At 33.8% G+C, this 16,917-nt stretch overlaps 2 protein-coding genes across 2 annotated transcripts; both read left to right on the forward strand.

The window, feature by feature from the left end:
• Positions 1-469: 469 nt before the first annotated feature.
• On the forward strand, positions 470-4,179 carry LOC110445420 (proteasome assembly chaperone 4-like). The gene is made up of 3 exons (XM_021490034.1): positions 470-708; positions 1,703-1,775; positions 2,781-4,179. Exons 1-3 carry the CDS (start codon positions 490-492, stop codon positions 2,897-2,899), a joined length of 411 nt encoding a protein of 136 aa, XP_021345709.1. The 5' UTR covers positions 470-489; the 3' UTR covers positions 2,900-4,179.
• An 8,288-nt stretch (positions 4,180-12,467) lies between these two features.
• On the forward strand, positions 12,468-16,466 carry LOC110445422. The gene is made up of 2 exons (XM_021490035.1): positions 12,468-12,537; positions 13,843-16,466. The coding sequence occupies exons 1-2, from the start codon at positions 12,483-12,485 to the stop codon at positions 15,312-15,314; spliced, it is 1,527 nt and encodes a 508-aa protein (XP_021345710.1). The 5' UTR covers positions 12,468-12,482; the 3' UTR covers positions 15,315-16,466.
• Positions 16,467-16,917: the final 451 nt, after the last annotated feature.

Genomic DNA, 16,917 nt, shown 5'->3' on the forward strand with positions numbered 1-16,917 from the left:
TACGGGGAAATGGATGAATCTATTGACTAAACACTCAGGAAAGGGTAAATTTAAGGTCCCTTGAATTTGAAATTACCCATTATATCATAAACTTTCTATTTAAATGTATCTGTTTTTAATTTTAATTCTATACAATTTGTAGTTAATGTTTTTAAAAGTCGGAAAACAGTGGGAAGCCATGGTTAACATTTTTATTTAATATTTAGGCCTTAACATATAACAGCTTTTATTCTTACCTTCTATAATGTCAAAATACAGGTTTTTTGTATATGAAACGTTATTGTTTCGTCATGAAAAATCTTTTTTATTGAATAAGTATTGCTGGATTACTAACCAAATAGTTTTCAAACAAAACAGGTTCTATATGCAATGTTGTACTCCCTAAGTCCTTGGGTGTGTACCGGACGCTAAAAGAATCTCCTAACTGTGTTTAGTATTACTAAAAAGTTTAAGTTAGAGTAATCTCCCTTCCTCGGAAGTTTACAAAGCATGGATGCGACAGGTGGTAAAGAAGATGAAGTGGTAGCAGACAAGATTCCGAGAATGGAGGACCCTAAACCATCTATCAGTGTCCACACGTTTCACGATCAAATCATAGACAATGAATGTTTCTTTCAGGTCATCAAATTAGAAGACAGCTTTCATCTGTGGATTGGAAATTCACCGGCTACGTTTGGCTCGTTTACCGTAGCTCTGCAGACTAAATTTGTGAGTTACTTGCTGTTTTATAATAAGTTCCAATACCAAATACAATATTTTAGCGAGTAAACATACGTAAACATGCCTGCTAACTTTGATATTTTCTTATACATGACGAATTCGAATGGTACATGATTGAAAATTTAAAAAAAGAAAATTTATGAAAATGAATTATAAAAATTAGGAACCATGTGGCAGTGAAAATTAAACATAATCTCTGGGTTATCCTGGAAGATCTATTCCAAAGCAGTTTTTATTTGACCTTTTGTAAATGATCGATTACAAATAGTGCCTTTTTCATAGTGTGTCTAATGTTTTAGATTTTGTACATTATTACCAAATAAATTGATTTTATGTTGAGGTTGTCTCCCTTCTCCCAGTTGTCGGTACTGTCTAATTTTGTTGTTCTTGTTCATAGTTATTTCCTGTGAAACAATGCATGTGTGTACATTTCTAGTCCTACAGAAGGGGAAATCTTCAGGAAGACCATTGCCTAATGTTAAATCAATATGAATTTAAATTACACACAGTCACTTCAACGAGGCCTCTAGATCTTTTGGATTGTTTTATTAACAGTTTACACATTTTTTCTTACTTTGCACACCCATGGGCCAGTCCTACTCCAACAATGTTAGAGGTTTTACACGGCGAAAAACTTTTGACAGGCGCCGCGTAACCTCTAACTGCCCATAGCTGATTTACCCGATGCTGACTATCACATTTTCAAAGTTCGGATTAAGAAAGAGTATATCGTGTTAAANTATAAATCGTGAGTAGACATCGTTGTCATGAACTGTTAACCACTTATGTGAGTTTTTCAAGCCGATTTTGTTCCGCCCGGATTTCGGGCGGAAACTGCATCAAAGAATTAGTGCTTCGGAAATGAGAGGTCGCAGTCGGCAAAATCATATCCGATTTGAAAAAAGGCCGACCAGCGGCCTCTTATGTTATGGGAGTAGGGCCAGTCCCTGTATCAATGACTAATGTTCCTTTTTTTTTGCAGGACAAACTGCCCTCATCAATTCCGCTTCTTGGAGGAACAGATTCACCTAGTAATTCATTAGCTCTTCAGTTAGGTAAGATGTCTTATATATATACGATAAAATCAGCAGGCCAAACTAAATAGTAGCTGTATTTGAAATTTTCATATTTTATTTGCAACTTAACAAAAGCTTTTAAATATGCAAAATATTTTCAAGAAGGGTATATAGACGGACTGTTCCAGGTTACAGACAGGGTGTTTTAGACTAATTTGAAAGTACTTGTATAACATTAGCAAACCACTTCTGAATAGACTTTATAAACTGGAGGGAGATGAGTGAAAAAAAATGGAAGGGGATGAGTGAAAACAACTGAAGGAAAATGAGAATAAATTTTAAAAAAATGGAGGGAAATGAGAGGAAATTAAAAACTAGGGAAATATGAGACATGGTTTTAGCCAGCTATTTTGGAAAAGGGTCCCTGAGCAGGTATTGGGGAAAATATCATCAGTATTTGGCAAAAATTTGGAAATATCATTAGTGTTCCCACATTAACAGGTTTGGGAAAATATATAAGTTTGGAATAAATTAACACATTAATTTTTAGTGTTTTTGCTTATTCAATTTCAAATTTTCGTTATTTATATATTTTTAATGCTCCAGCATAGACGGTAATACTTTGAACTTTCAGTTGCACATATAACGACTGGAAACTTGCATAAACATGTTTCCATTCCAATTGGGAAAATAAAGACTGAAATTGGGAAAACACAGGGTCATATTTCAATTGGGAATGGGTGCCTGTACCGGACCCTATAAAACCATGTGAGAAAATTAAAAACTAGGTAAACATGAGAATATTAAAAACTAGGGAAAAAGGAATGAAAAAAAAGGATTAGGGATACAAGAAAAAATTGAAAACTGGAGGAAAATAACAAAAACATTATATTGTTCTTATTGTCAGTTTACATTTATTCAATCAGTTTACATTTATTCAATCAGTTTACATTTATTCAAGCTGTTTACATTTATGTTTATGCATATACAAAGAATGCTTCTGTTTAACAATTTTAACGTGATATTTTTTTTTGTGAATTTTAGCAAAGAAAACTGGAAAACAAGTATTTGTGAGCTGTAATCTGCCTTTTCATGGACAATTAATGCCACTTATAGAGAAAAGAATATCACAGGAGTTAAACAATCATCCGGAACATTTTTGAGACCAATTGTGAAATTAAACTTATATGATCTTATGCCCGAAAATAGCTTACAACAACCTATCAGATGTGGAAGACAAAGAACATCTCTTTGGAGCCCGGTTAAGTCAATATTCATCTCTCTACATGTGGTGTCTAGACACTGGGTTCACATCGATCCATTAAAATTCAACAATTTTATTATTCATTAATCATTTTCTGCCGGATATAACAGTCAGTTTCATAAAATATCAGTCAAGCATGAGAGATTAAGACGATATTTGAATTTCTAATTAAATATTGTGGTCAAGTCTATACTGATGACATCAAGATCGTTTCTTGATAATTGACTGCACTTGGTTTATTTTTAACTTTCTGTAATATTTTCATTATGTATGTACATGTATATCTCCTTTGTCGTCACTGTCTTGGGGTTATAAAAAATCAAAATGTTAATACTAGTATCTTTCTGAAGTAAATAGGTTTATTATTTCTACAAACATGCTAGGTATCTCATATCTGTTAAGACCTATATGTAGACAGAACTGTCTGTCAATATACTGTAGATTTGTTTGATATCACAAGCATCTGACTACAATAGTACAGTACTTGTGTACTTTCCAGACTATCTCTGGCCCATATATATCACAGATATTTTGAGTCCGACTCCCTCTATGTTTGAGATTAAACCATTATGTTAAGTCTATAGAAGATTTAAGTTTGAGCTAAGCGTTTGGTAGACCCAAAGTGTTGGTGACATTTGGCCCTGGTCCATCTTATATATATGGATACACACAAAGTGTGAACCAGATAGCTATACATGTATGAAGCAATGATACAGGAAATATAGAGACAATATGTCAGTTTGCACGTTAAAAACTTAAAATGTTTCATTAAGATTGAGTTCGACGTACAGTGTTAGGCATACTCAAAGGGTATGTAGAAAACTGAAAAACGGCCTGAGTGTGGGCAGAGACGTATAATAATAATGTATTATACGTCTCTGGTGTGGGGCAGTCCTGTGGCCCTAATGATTGCCCAGCGGAGGATTGAGTACCAACCAAAAGGTTTTAAGCTCACCAAGCAGTTCGTTCAATGCTTTTTATTACTGTGTTTCTGACGTTTTACATTTAATGCCCCTTTTTAATCAAGTGCAAAAAATCAGATCGATCGCGGGAGTGGAGGATATTTAATTTACCCGGGGGAATCTGTGTAATTCACTGTACAATATAGGTACAAGTACAGTATATATTATATATATCATTGTCTCTGTAATAAAATGAACCTATTGCCTGTACTGATAATGGTTTGTTTTGTATGTTATTGGCACCCATTGATATGCGTCAGTGTGTGTTGACCGATGTTTAATGTCACTCAAGCCAGTTATTATTCAATTATCTCTGTGTTTTATAACCCGCGACAGTACTAGTGTACATATAATATATATAGTGGCTAATTTATAACTCGTACCGCGCTAGTAGTACAGGGGAAATAACTCGTACTAGACGCTGGTCTGGCTCGAGTCTTTTAGATACCATCTTCGAAATTCAAGGGATGTATAGAGAGTATATGGATGCCAAGAACAGAACCCTTGGATTTCGAAGATGTCTATAATGTCTAAAATACATATAGATACATTTGAGTCATGGCAGTGTCAGTGTGCTACAATATATATATATGCGTCCAGTCGTAATTATAAGATAGACCGATGGAATTAATAATCGCTAAGCTTTGAATAATTAAAAAGAAAAAGGTGAACTACAATACAAGTACGTCCGTTATATACATTTTAAGCCAGACTGAATTGCCTACATACAATGTGTTTGAAGCTGTCCACTAGGAATTCATTGTGTCACTCGATCCCAGGACAGCCATTTCTAACCAACTAAATCTTGTTGCATTTCGATGTTTCATGAAATCCTACCGAAAATTGTATGGCATGATTTAAAGTAAATAATACATCGAATCGGAGATACTTTATCGAAATATCGAGGACCGTCCTTTCATGTCTCAGTCATAAGTGATCGGGGGGCAATTGGGTTCGACGAATTACAGGAACGGGCAGAAATGGGCAGGAACGGGCAGAAACGGACAGAAACGGGTAGGAACGGGCAGCAATCTATTAATTATTATATACATTAATGAATATATATACTAGATACATTTAAGTATCATTATCGGGTATAAGATATATTTGATAAAAGGATTGCAATTACATGATCGGGGCAGAATCGGACTAAATTATATATGATACCTACATTTATAATATCATATATATTTTTTTATCGGGTATAAGATATATTTGATAAAAGGATTGCAATTACATGATCGGGGCAGAATCGGACAAAATTATATATATATATATATTTATATATTTTTTCGGGTATAAAATATATGTATTAGATATGTTTAAGTATCGTTATCGGGTATAAGGTATATTTGATAAAAAAAAATGCAATTACATGATCGGGGCAGAATCGGACTAAATTATATATGATACCTACATTTATAATATCATATATATTTTTTGCGGGTATAAGATATATTTGATAAAAGGATTGCAATTACATGATCGGTGCAGAATCGGACTAAATTATATATGATACCTACATTTATAATATCATATATATTTTTTGCGGGTATAAGATATATTTGATAAAAGGATTGCAATTACATGATCGGGGCAGAATCGGACAAAATTATATATATATATATTTATATATTTTTTCGGGTATAAAATATATGTATTAGATATGTTTAAGTATCGTTATCGGGTATAAGGTATATTTGATAAAAAAAAATGCAATTACATGATCGGGGCAGAATCGGACAAAATTATATATATATATATATTTATATTTTTTTATCGTGTATAAGATATATATATTAGATATGTTTAAGTATCGTTATCGGGTATAAGGTATATTTGATAAAAGAAGTGCAATTACATGATCGAAGCATAATCGGACTGAAAAATATATATATATTTATGTCGTCATTACTTATGATACATATACTGATATTATTATATATTTTTTATCAGGTATAAGATATATCTGATAAAAAGATTGTAACGAAATAAGAGTATTGTATTGATATGGATCGGGCAGGAACGGGCGACGATTAACAGGAACCGACAGAAACGGGCGACGATTTACAGGAACGAACAGAAACGGGGCAGGATCGGACTTATTTATATATATTTGATTATCCTTATCGGGTATAAGGTATATTTGATAAAAGAATTGCAATTACATGATCGGAGCATAATCGGACTGAAAAATATATATATATTTATGTCGTCATTACTTATGATACCTATATTGATATTATTTTATATTTTTTATAGGGTTTAAGATATATTTGATAAAAAAAAATGCAACGAAATAAGAGTATTGCTTATTGATATGGATCGGGGGAGGATCGGACTCTGTGTTTCCTTCATTCCTTCATTCTCTTTCTTTTAACTTTGTGGTTAATGAGTACAGACATAATGGGGAGACGTGATATTTATCTATTTCTGTATCAGTTCATTGCATTGATCAACAAAAAAATTAACACACCTTGAAACATATTATCGACACTATAAAATGAGACATTCACTATTAAATTATTAGAGTTGAGTTGCATGCAACCGGTAGAGTATCTCATAATCTATCTGAAATGAAATCTAAAATCATAAAATTAAACATCTCTTTTCTAAAACGTATTCGTTTTTTCATATAAACATATACATGCTACTCAAGCAGTTAGAAATATAATAATCAGTCTCACTATATTAATTCTATTCATGTCATAAAATGGTGTTATTAAGATCATATGTATAAATTTAATAGGAAATATTTAGAAAATTTGAATTTACTTTTCAAAAATGTTAGTTATTCAGTTTTGTTAAACATAACAGTATCAATTATATAACAATGCTGGAGAAGAACCTTCAGTTAAATTAGATACTCATATGATATGAAATTCAAAAAGTATATGGATTTTATATGATTCGAAGTCCTTTCAATTACTTGATAAACTCACAGATAGTCTGTTTTGGACAAGCTAGATATAGTTCTCTGACCAATATTATGAAGGATAGACGAGTAGGTTGTCATTAATCAATTCAAAAATTAAATAGATAAATAAAAGGAATTACATTACATCAATCCAGAGTCGTATTTGATTATCCGAAAGCTAAATACTAAATGAAATGAAAACTTGTTGCCTAATTCCGTGTTCAAACTTGATTCGACTCCCAGAGATACTGTAAAACAGTTAACAAATTTAGCCAAATATATTAAACTGAGTAATAAGAAAAGAAAAGACTATGTACCTATATGAAGAGGGATGTCTCTCTACACTATACCAATGGGTACGTGAGTGTGTATTTGTGTGTGTGGGTGTATTTGTGGGGGTGTATATGGGTGTGAATGATTGTATTGTTTATCCTTGTATATATGTTTATTTTGAACTGATGAGCCGTAAGGTTCAAGGTAATAAAGAACTGAACTGATATGGTATACATACACTTTTAATAACCATGAGTTTGTGACACTAAGTAGGAAATAACAGAAATCTGTTATCTGGAGTACGGCTCCATTCTGGACTCGGGCAAATATCCCGGGTCTGTGCCCCCGGGCACTTAACAATCCAAGTTCCTGAAGGTACACTAATAGAATAGAATAGAGGATTTTCCCAAAAATTACTTAGACAGCTAAATTAGAACAGATGTTTAAATAATTTTATTATGCAATGAACGTTATAAACGTATTTACGTACATAGTTATAACAACTATCGATATACATGTATATAATATGTATAAATATAGATTTGTTCCAATATATACTAAAGATACATGCTTGTGAAAAGTAAATCTACTCTTACTAAATACTCGTCGAATTTATTTAATCAAATTTAAGTCTTTAAAAACATCAAGTTATATGAATGCATAACCACGGACTTTATCCAATTCCGTGTACAATATCTAATTTTAATTCTAACACGATTCGTTTGCAACGCGTGTTTTGATTGGATACGGACCATGTTCAAATTAGGGGATAGTACGTTGTTTTGAGTGGCTATCTACTGGCGATTAGAACATGAAATTTGGGTTTGAACTCGAGACCGATAGGTCGAGAGTTTAAACCAAATGTCATGTTCTAATCGCCAGTATAGACACGAAAAACAACGTACTATCCCCATTCTCACACCTTAACAAATATACTACGCTAATATGTTTAGAAACATTGTATTTCCTTGTACAAAAGTACTTTGTGACCTGAACTGGCGACGTGTCATTCTGCAGCGGACTGACCAATCGGAAAGAAGCTTTCAAAAGTCGGTCATTTAGCCCCGCCCATACTGGCGAGCGCTCGATCTGTATGTTGACGAGGCGGAATATTTGGATTGTTCGTGAACGTCCTGTTACGAAAGTTTATACGACACGTTTTGTGTCAATGCATAAGACACATGTGAAATGTTTGATTTGATTTCGGATCTAAATAGATGCCTTCACACGGATGGAAAGAACGTTTCAGTAATATATGGAGGTAAGAACAAGGAATGTGTTCTTTTAATTCATTCAACCAATGCATTTCATCGGTCGTTTCTGTTCTGTTGCTTACTAGCCTTATCAGCGGGATTTCGCTATGAGGCGAGCTTGACACCATATTGTTTTTGTTAGAAACGGGGCGTGGCTTAAGTGCGATGGGAGGAGCTTAACACGATTGATTATTTAGGTGGATTACGATGTCATAACAGCTTTATCTCAGAAGTTAATTTAATAAATTGGTTTAGTTATAAAGATACTAAAAATTGTGGAACTGACTGCGATGAGCAACGTTTTACTTTTACGGGAGAAGGTTTTGAAAAGTTTTAACAATTTGTGACCACTACCTTGCATGTACTATATGGTATAAAATGTACATATATGTCTATTGTCGCTATCACATTGTTGTAGTACAATTGTTGAGGAGAGGGCTTTAATAAGTTGTAAGAACTTGTGCCCAATCCTCTTGTTTGAATTTAGAAGCAATAAAATATGTTTTAATTAGAACGAAAAAAGAACGATTCCCAACCACCTGTACGGACCAAGTCCCGCCTGATATTGAAAGCGAAGTTGATTGGCACACGAGACGTCTCTGACGAGACAGAGCTTACCAGACACATAGGAAATGTTCAAAGGAAATGTGTTCTATTTTGATGCACGTTCATATAAGACCAGAGAATACAAATTTGAAACGTTTTATTGTGGAAAAACGTCTGCGTTGCTGTCCGGTGAGATACCATTGAATAATCTGTTCTTGACGTTTTACAGTTTTGAGTTTAGCTGGTGAATTCATTTTCTCAGCTTCATCAGACAAGATAATCATATATGTGTAATTAACCAATCTAAATTGTCCACTCGGCACGCGACGCCAATATTCAAAAGCCAACAAATTAACCATTTAGCTTATGTTATTACAAAGTGTAATCTTAATGACATAGAAGACGATTTTTATTTTGTTTTAGTTTGCACAAGATATACAGATTTAAGACGGAAGTATTTAAAATATTACTACAGAAATAACCCTAGTGTGTATCTGATAGCGGCAAATAAGCGCCGATCAGATATATGACAGTTTGTATGTGTGTATTGTTCATTCCCCTGTGACAAATGTGGCTTTTGGTACATATGTAAATATCCTGTTTAATATATGTTAACACTGATAAGTCCAAAAAATTAAAGTTAATAAAGAACTAGAACATATGTGTTCACAGGAGGGCGGGGTCACTGATAAGGTGGGGTACTTACCTGTAACGATAATTGGCTCGTGTCGCAAGGTGATTGATGGCTAAGAAATTTGCTGACAGAGTCATCAATGTACGTTTTTGTTAGAATAAGAAGTCTATTGTCTACTATTACGGAATTAGATAATCGGTTTTGACAACATCGGCCTTTGAAAATTGAAACTTAAAACGTTTCACCGTTTTTCTTTCTACGATACATCTACAATTAATATACAGTTTTGTTTTTCTATAACAGATAATGCTTATGTGGCCAAACAATCCAACATATGGACTTCAATATTTATTTACGTAAAACACGTAGATGTGTAGTGGACTACACATCCCTGTATTAAAATATAGAATAATATTTAATTTTTAGACTGATGTCACCTTTTTGAGTTGGAAAATTGCGTATTTTCTTTGAAAGATACCTAGAAGTTTCATTTGATTGAACTGTTAACCGTTCACATCGTCTGCACATCAATAAGTACAAGAACAAAGGATTAATATAATCTTAATGATTATTTTTTTAAGATCGTAAACGTGATGGGATGGTACTCTACACATTAACACCAATTCATTCACTCAAAATATATTCATGCTATTTATTAAGAGTTGAGTATAAGTTATGAAGTTATAGAAATTTGGTTATCATAATGTCATTTCCAATGTTTCATGTGTTATGACATATTTATTATATATGTAATATGTGTATAGATAATTTAGTCCGATTCTGCCCCGATCATGTAATTGCAATCCTTTAATCAAATATATCTTATACCCGATAATGATACTTAAATGTATCTAATATATATATTCATTAATGTATATAATAATTAATAGATTGCTGTGCCCATTTCTGCCCGTTTCTGCCCGTTCCTGTAAATCGTCTAAATGCAGTATGTGTGATAGGACCCTTTTGAGCATTTAGATAACTTCAGTCTTTGAAGGAATGTTGCCAAGCTAGTGTATTCCTACGACGCAACGAGGAATTACACCTCCTTTTACACTGCGTCGATATGGAAACAAATTTGGCTAGCAAATAGAGTCATATGGAGTCACATGACAAACACTGTAAGCCGCTTCGAATTTGAAAGCGACACAATCTCAGCAGATACGACAGGAATGGCTACGGCACGGAAGACCATGGTTCGATTAAAATATTGGCTTTTGTAGGCGAACATTAGCTTTCCGACCAATTGGAAAGAAATATATGTATGATGCTGGGTCAACCGAACCCACATGTGCGCGTAAATGTGCGTATTTGAAATTAACTAGAGTGGTCAAGCTATACTTTGGACCTCTCCCCTGCCAATTTGACACTTTATCGATGTTACTATCTAGGAATCATAAACACGCAGCATCAAATCGAAAGATGGTATATTAACAAGGGAAGTAACTCTAAAGTCATGTAAATATAAAAGAGTGAATATCTAAATTTTAAAAAATACAGCTCAGTAGATCTTTGCTTTGCTTTTATAACAGGTAATGTTACATCCTTTACATAAATGTGAGAGTTAAGCAAAAAACATTCCATCTTTCCAATTTTACAACCTATGATAGAAAAAGCGGAGAAGTGAGATGAAATCATGATAGTTTAATTATGAGGATATTTTGTGTATAGTGGCAGGCCTACATCATCCAGGGCCTCAAAGGTGAGTTAGAGGTAACAGTGGTTTGGGGAAACTGATCATAACATATGAATGCAACAAGATCTATAACATCTGATAACATTTTCGGCTATAGTTTTACTGCTACATGAATACATCTGATGAGACAGATACGAATAATGTGACTTTGAAAGCGATTATTTCTGATTAAAGGATAAGAATATGTCATCAGAGAACATGAAGCCCATTTTCTCGGATAAAATGTAGAAAATATCAATATAATTCTATGAAACTTCACATCAAGTATATATATTTCAAAACCAATAGATATGGGGTCAAACAAAAAATACTACACGTCAGCTCGAAATTAAATAAAATATATATAGCATTTTCATATACAACAAAAAAGGCTACATTCGCGAAAGGTCTCCATAATTTCTGTTTTATATCAAATACCTATCATTCCACTCAAAGGTTGAATTTCGATGATGTAGATGGACTGCTATTATGAATTTTATATAATTATATTTTACTAAATCAATTAATGAAATAATCAATTATGCAATGCTGTTATTTATACATGAACACATTATTAACTAATTAAATTATTTATTTATTCAAGTATTTATTAATCTTTCATTCATCAAGAGTACATTTGACAGCTAAAGGTTTCATATAAATCATGTATACATATACTAAAGACACACCAAACACGTGTTGTTTTCATTGTTGTTTTTGTTTTTCTCTTAAAGCAAAAGGTTGTCGTATGTCCATATCTCATCTCAATGGTGACGAATGCATTATAACGGAACCTTTGATTATAAAAACTCATCCGCACAACCTTTATGAGTCAATACAGCCTATTTTTAATAAGGTTTACAGAAATATATATTGACGTTAAAACATTACAATCATTTTTACATTATACATATATGTATAACTTCTTCGTCAGTTGTCCACATTAATGTTGATTATTCCAGTCGTTCAGGCGTAAATATGGATTAAAGAAATTAATATATTCAAACTGTCGCTGGATAATTGCCTCACGTGTCTGCATTGTTTGTTATTAATATCGTATTGAATCTGCCTTGGGATACGAGCTACAAAGACCTCCATGAACATTTATGTAGATTCTGTCATTTTTTGGTCGATAATTAATAATAAATGGCATGTCATATCAATAGCTATTCTTCTACAAAATCGCTTTTTTCATAAAGCTAAATGTGTGTCCAGAAGTACGATGTTACTTCCGTCAGTTTGTGTCCTTGTTGTGGTCTATTTGATGTTACTTGGAGGTAAGTGGACAATTGATGAGTTTACTGTTATTAAGAAAAAAATGAAAAGGTGATGCTATTTTTGAACTAACGTTTGGACCTTACCTGGAAGGCTTAGGGCGAAGTGATAAGTGGAATGATGTTGATTTGACTCCTTTTTAGAAATTTCAGGAATAAAATGTATCTTTGTAACGTTTACTTTTAAATGTGCGATGGTAAGCATCACATTTTTGTTCAAACACATTTCAGTATGCGCGGTAGCATATCTTGGACAATATGATGGAACGGAAATGTGTAGCACACCATGATCAACGTTTAAAAAATGCATTTGAATCCTTTATATTTACGATCAAAACAGGAAAGAAAAATATTAATTCAACTTTCTTTTTGGTCTAATTCGCTTCAAAATATGTTTTAAACAAACTGCTTTACCAATTGGTGGTAGAGCAGCTGATTTTGCGGAAACAAGATGAATTGTAGTGATTTCTTTGGTTATCAGTTCCATCAGGCGCCGAACGTCAATCGGAAACAATTCGGGAATTTCCGTCATAATTTAAATATCATGTCACGTCATGACTATTCAAATGATTTTACATATAAACTCGAACAATTTCCGACTGGAAAATATTCACGTGAAATTGTTCATGCTGTTTTGGAATCAAGACAGCATTTTAAGGTTGTAAGTTTTATCTACGGACTACAGAAAGAAATGTAAATATGTTACTGTTGCTCAGATATGAGTTGAATCCTTTTCATTTTAATGCTATTAAGAGGTATTTTAAATGTTGATGTTTTTACTGATATTTATAGATAAGTGGATTGCTGAGAGTTTCCTTTCTAGTACTGCGCTGTACAAACCAATATAGTTCAATGATAATGTAGGAAACATATGAAGTTTTTACAAATTACATCGAAGTTAAGTCTATTTTACATTTATCTAATATATTTAACACGATGTGTTTTGGAAAAGCAAACAAGTTTTTGATACTTTTAGTACGAATGGTCTTTCTCAAACGTCCGATGCTTCTGGTTTCACCTCTATGGTTGTTGAGGTTAATGGCGCTTCTCCATTTGCTGTGATGTCTTTGTGATGCCTTTCTATCCAATGATGTTGTCTTTTTTATATTGTCCTTTAGTTTTGATATTTCTATGTGTTTTGAGTAGTGTATTTTTCCTTATACTGTCTAACACTAAAAACTAGAAGATGTAGATAGCATTTTGACAAAAGGTTTTATAATTTAGTTTTTGGCATTCCAAACAAATTACGTTGTAATTGATGACACTGTAGTACACAAATTAACTTTTGTATGATGTAATCAATTCTAGGATCGTCAACAGATGGCACCAGCAGAGAATCTAAAATCCTTAAAAAATGGAAAAGCAGCAGTGACACAGAAGGAACAATAGACAAGGAAAGGGAACGTAGAGATGAAAACATCGCGAATACACATATACGTATTGAAAGGGCTGGAGATTCTAAACAAAATAAGTTAATCAGACGAAAGTCAAAGAAGCAACTGAAACGCAAATATATGAAAAAGGATAATGTAAACCAAATCCATCCTTTACTCGAAGTGAAGGCCCCCTTGGACTACCATACGCTTATCGATTTGTTGAACGCTGGCGTTCGCCAGTCACAACAGCAAGCGTTAAACACTAAAATTCAGTCAATGCCTCTCGTTAACGATCAGAGAGAACCATTCAGGAACAACAAATCACAAAAAGGGAAGAATCACATTGACGTAAACGTATCAACCGAAAATAAACAAGCTGGCAATCGCAATTCAACATCAAAGACTAATTTACAATTACTCCAACTCGGTCCATTTGACACGCCATCAAAACCAACGCCAACAAAGGACGTTACTCCATTCACCCGAACTCAAACATTAATACACGAACATGACAATCGATATTCAACATCAAGGACTAATCTGCAATCATCAGCCCCGGGTCCCTCTGAAAATCCACTCGAGCGAATGTCAACAGGGGATGCTACTCCGACCGCCCGAGCTCAAAAAACAACTCAAGAGCAGAAAGATAAAGCGTCGCATACAGATACTGTGATAACGCCTCTCTATTCAAATGTATCATCCGTTGGTGGACGAATTCGCAATAATGTACTTGTTCCGACAGTTTATACGTCTTTGCAACGCTCTAAGCCATCAATACACCAAGCAGATTCACAGCTAGGTGCAGCAGTATCACAAAATTGTAACAATACACTAGACATAATTACATGTATGTCATCATTTTCATTGAGAGGTTTGTTTTCACTCATGAATCCTACCACAGAAAATCCCCGAAAAGGACAAGAAGCCCAAGTCGATACATTGAAAACGAGACAAGTGATCATGTTGGCAAATATGTTTAATAAATCGCTGTCTCAGACATGGAAATTACTAATACCTCATCCAAAACTTGTAACTGTACTGGAAAGTCAAACCAAAAGCGAAGGTGTATTTGAGACACAAAAAGATGAGGAAACACTAAGGATTTCATCTGCTTCACCTCAATGGTTACTAACGAAACTGAAAAAGAAGAAAGGAAAGGTTTATACAGAAAGTGATCATCGACCGTCTGCCATAGGGATAGGATCATTTGGCGCTCTTGTCCTCGTCACAATCGTCGTCGGTATCATCATCTTAGACAGCCGTTCACTGTACAGAGATATCAGACGTTTGAAACGTAGCATTTATAACTTGTGTAAACCCGTCTACAAACACAAGTTGACTATTTCAACAAGCAATAATAAAGGCGAGAAATGGGCGTATGTTATTCACGAGAGGCAAGTGTGATGTACAAGAAATAGACCGAATCTGCTACAAAGGTTCGAGAGGCCCTTACAGCTGTACGTGATATTTCAGACAGATTGACTATCATCAATAGGAAAGGACAGATATTAAATTGGCGTATTAGGATGGTGTTCATGAGAGGAAAGTGTGATATTTGACCAAAAAAAGACAAAATTCAAACATAAATGGATAGTACAGATGTTGTTAGCATCAGTATTCCAGAAAAGAGAGAAATGGCCGTATGCTTTGTTTACGAGAAGCAAGTGTGATGGACTTAAAACATATGAATAGACAGATTCTACCAGAGATGATGAAGACGGGAAATAAAGCTATTCTGAAAAAGGCTCTTACTTGGGTTTTTCGAAATACAAATGGACAATTTAACCATAAATAAGACAACACGGCAATGAACGTCTGAGGTAAACGAGAGGCAAACGAGATGTATAACAAATAAAGTGACAGGATCTACTTAAAACGATCGAGGCGAGTGAATGTTGTCCACGAGAACCACTTGTATATGGGATTTTTCGACCTTGTCCACCATTAAAAAGAAATGGTAGAAATAGGTGTATGTCATTCACGAAGTGTGGTGTATACAAAATGTAACAAAGAACAAGTGATGATAAAATTGGACCGTGCCCACCAACAACCATACAGGAAAAAACATGGTACTAGTGTGATCGACGAGAATCGTAATCTGTAAGTGGTGTACTTGTACAATCACGACCTTATACACATATCGATATTTCTAGGATTTTCCCTAGAAGACTTGATATCATTCCGCTAGCGAAAAGTAAACGCTAGAGTCGTGATATCCTTTTGGCCCTCGTCACAAAAAAACGGTGATATATACACAAATACTCATGAATATTTGAAATTAAAACAAGAAATATTTACTGGAACCAACTATTTATTACCAGCAAGAAGGCTTTATTCGAAACGTGATCAATAAATTTGGTCCTTCGAGCATGTCTTTGTTAATCATAAAATTACGTCTGTCTTATTATGAAATTATGTATGGATATTTTTTGTCTGTTAAAAGCTTAAACATTACTCATACACTGCTTAAATTTTCAAGACACGGATTTATTTATCCGCCATGTGATATTGATATATGTTACATATGTGTTACCTGTCGCTGTAGATATATTGTAATTAAAGAATTAAACAAACTTTTTTTTCTCTTTGACACTTATATATATATTGCTGCGGAATTAAATTTCTTTTCTTCGATTCAAATAAATGTCGTAAATCATTTGCATTTCGTACTCATCAGACTACTGACACAGACTTAACTGACGTCATATTAACATGCAAGCATGCACATTAAAATTCCACGGTTTTGTTGACAAAGGAACTCCTGTTTCCGAATAAGTCATTCTGATGATTTTTCATAATCATAAGAAGACAAATTAAGTGGAAGCGGGCGTCGTTTTAATTTAAATATATGATTAATACGACAACGTAAACCAAAGATGGAGTAATCATGCAAGCTTGGCACACGACATTGTGGAATCAGTCGGCTAGTGCACGCCACATGTGATTAGCGAGACACATGTCAACGTCGTGGGCACGACGGGAACGACTTTCCGAATATATAATTATG

Source organism: Mizuhopecten yessoensis, unplaced genomic scaffold (assembly GCF_002113885.1).
Source record: "Mizuhopecten yessoensis strain PY_sf001 unplaced genomic scaffold, ASM211388v2 scaffold2303, whole genome shotgun sequence".
In the NCBI taxonomy this organism is placed as follows: Eukaryota; Metazoa; Mollusca; class Bivalvia; order Pectinida; family Pectinidae; genus Mizuhopecten; species Mizuhopecten yessoensis.

Excerpts from the sequence above, each read along its gene's own strand:
- LOC110445420 (XM_021490034.1), top strand. The coding sequence starts at position 490 with ATGGATGCGACAGGTGGTAAAGAAGATGAAGTGGTAGCAGACAAGATT. Across the intron at positions 709-1,702 it reads TAGCTCTGCAGACTAAATTT|GACAAACTGCCCTCATCAAT; the intron begins GTGAGTTACTTG and ends TTTTTTTTGCAG. Across the intron at positions 1,776-2,780 it reads TTCATTAGCTCTTCAGTTAG|CAAAGAAAACTGGAAAACAA; the intron begins GTAAGATGTCTT and ends TGTGAATTTTAG.
- LOC110445422 (XM_021490035.1), top strand. The coding sequence starts at position 12,483 with ATGTTACTTCCGTCAGTTTGTGTCCTTGTTGTGGTCTATTTGATGTTA. Across the intron at positions 12,538-13,842 it reads CTATTTGATGTTACTTGGAG|GATCGTCAACAGATGGCACC; the intron begins GTAAGTGGACAA and ends AATCAATTCTAG.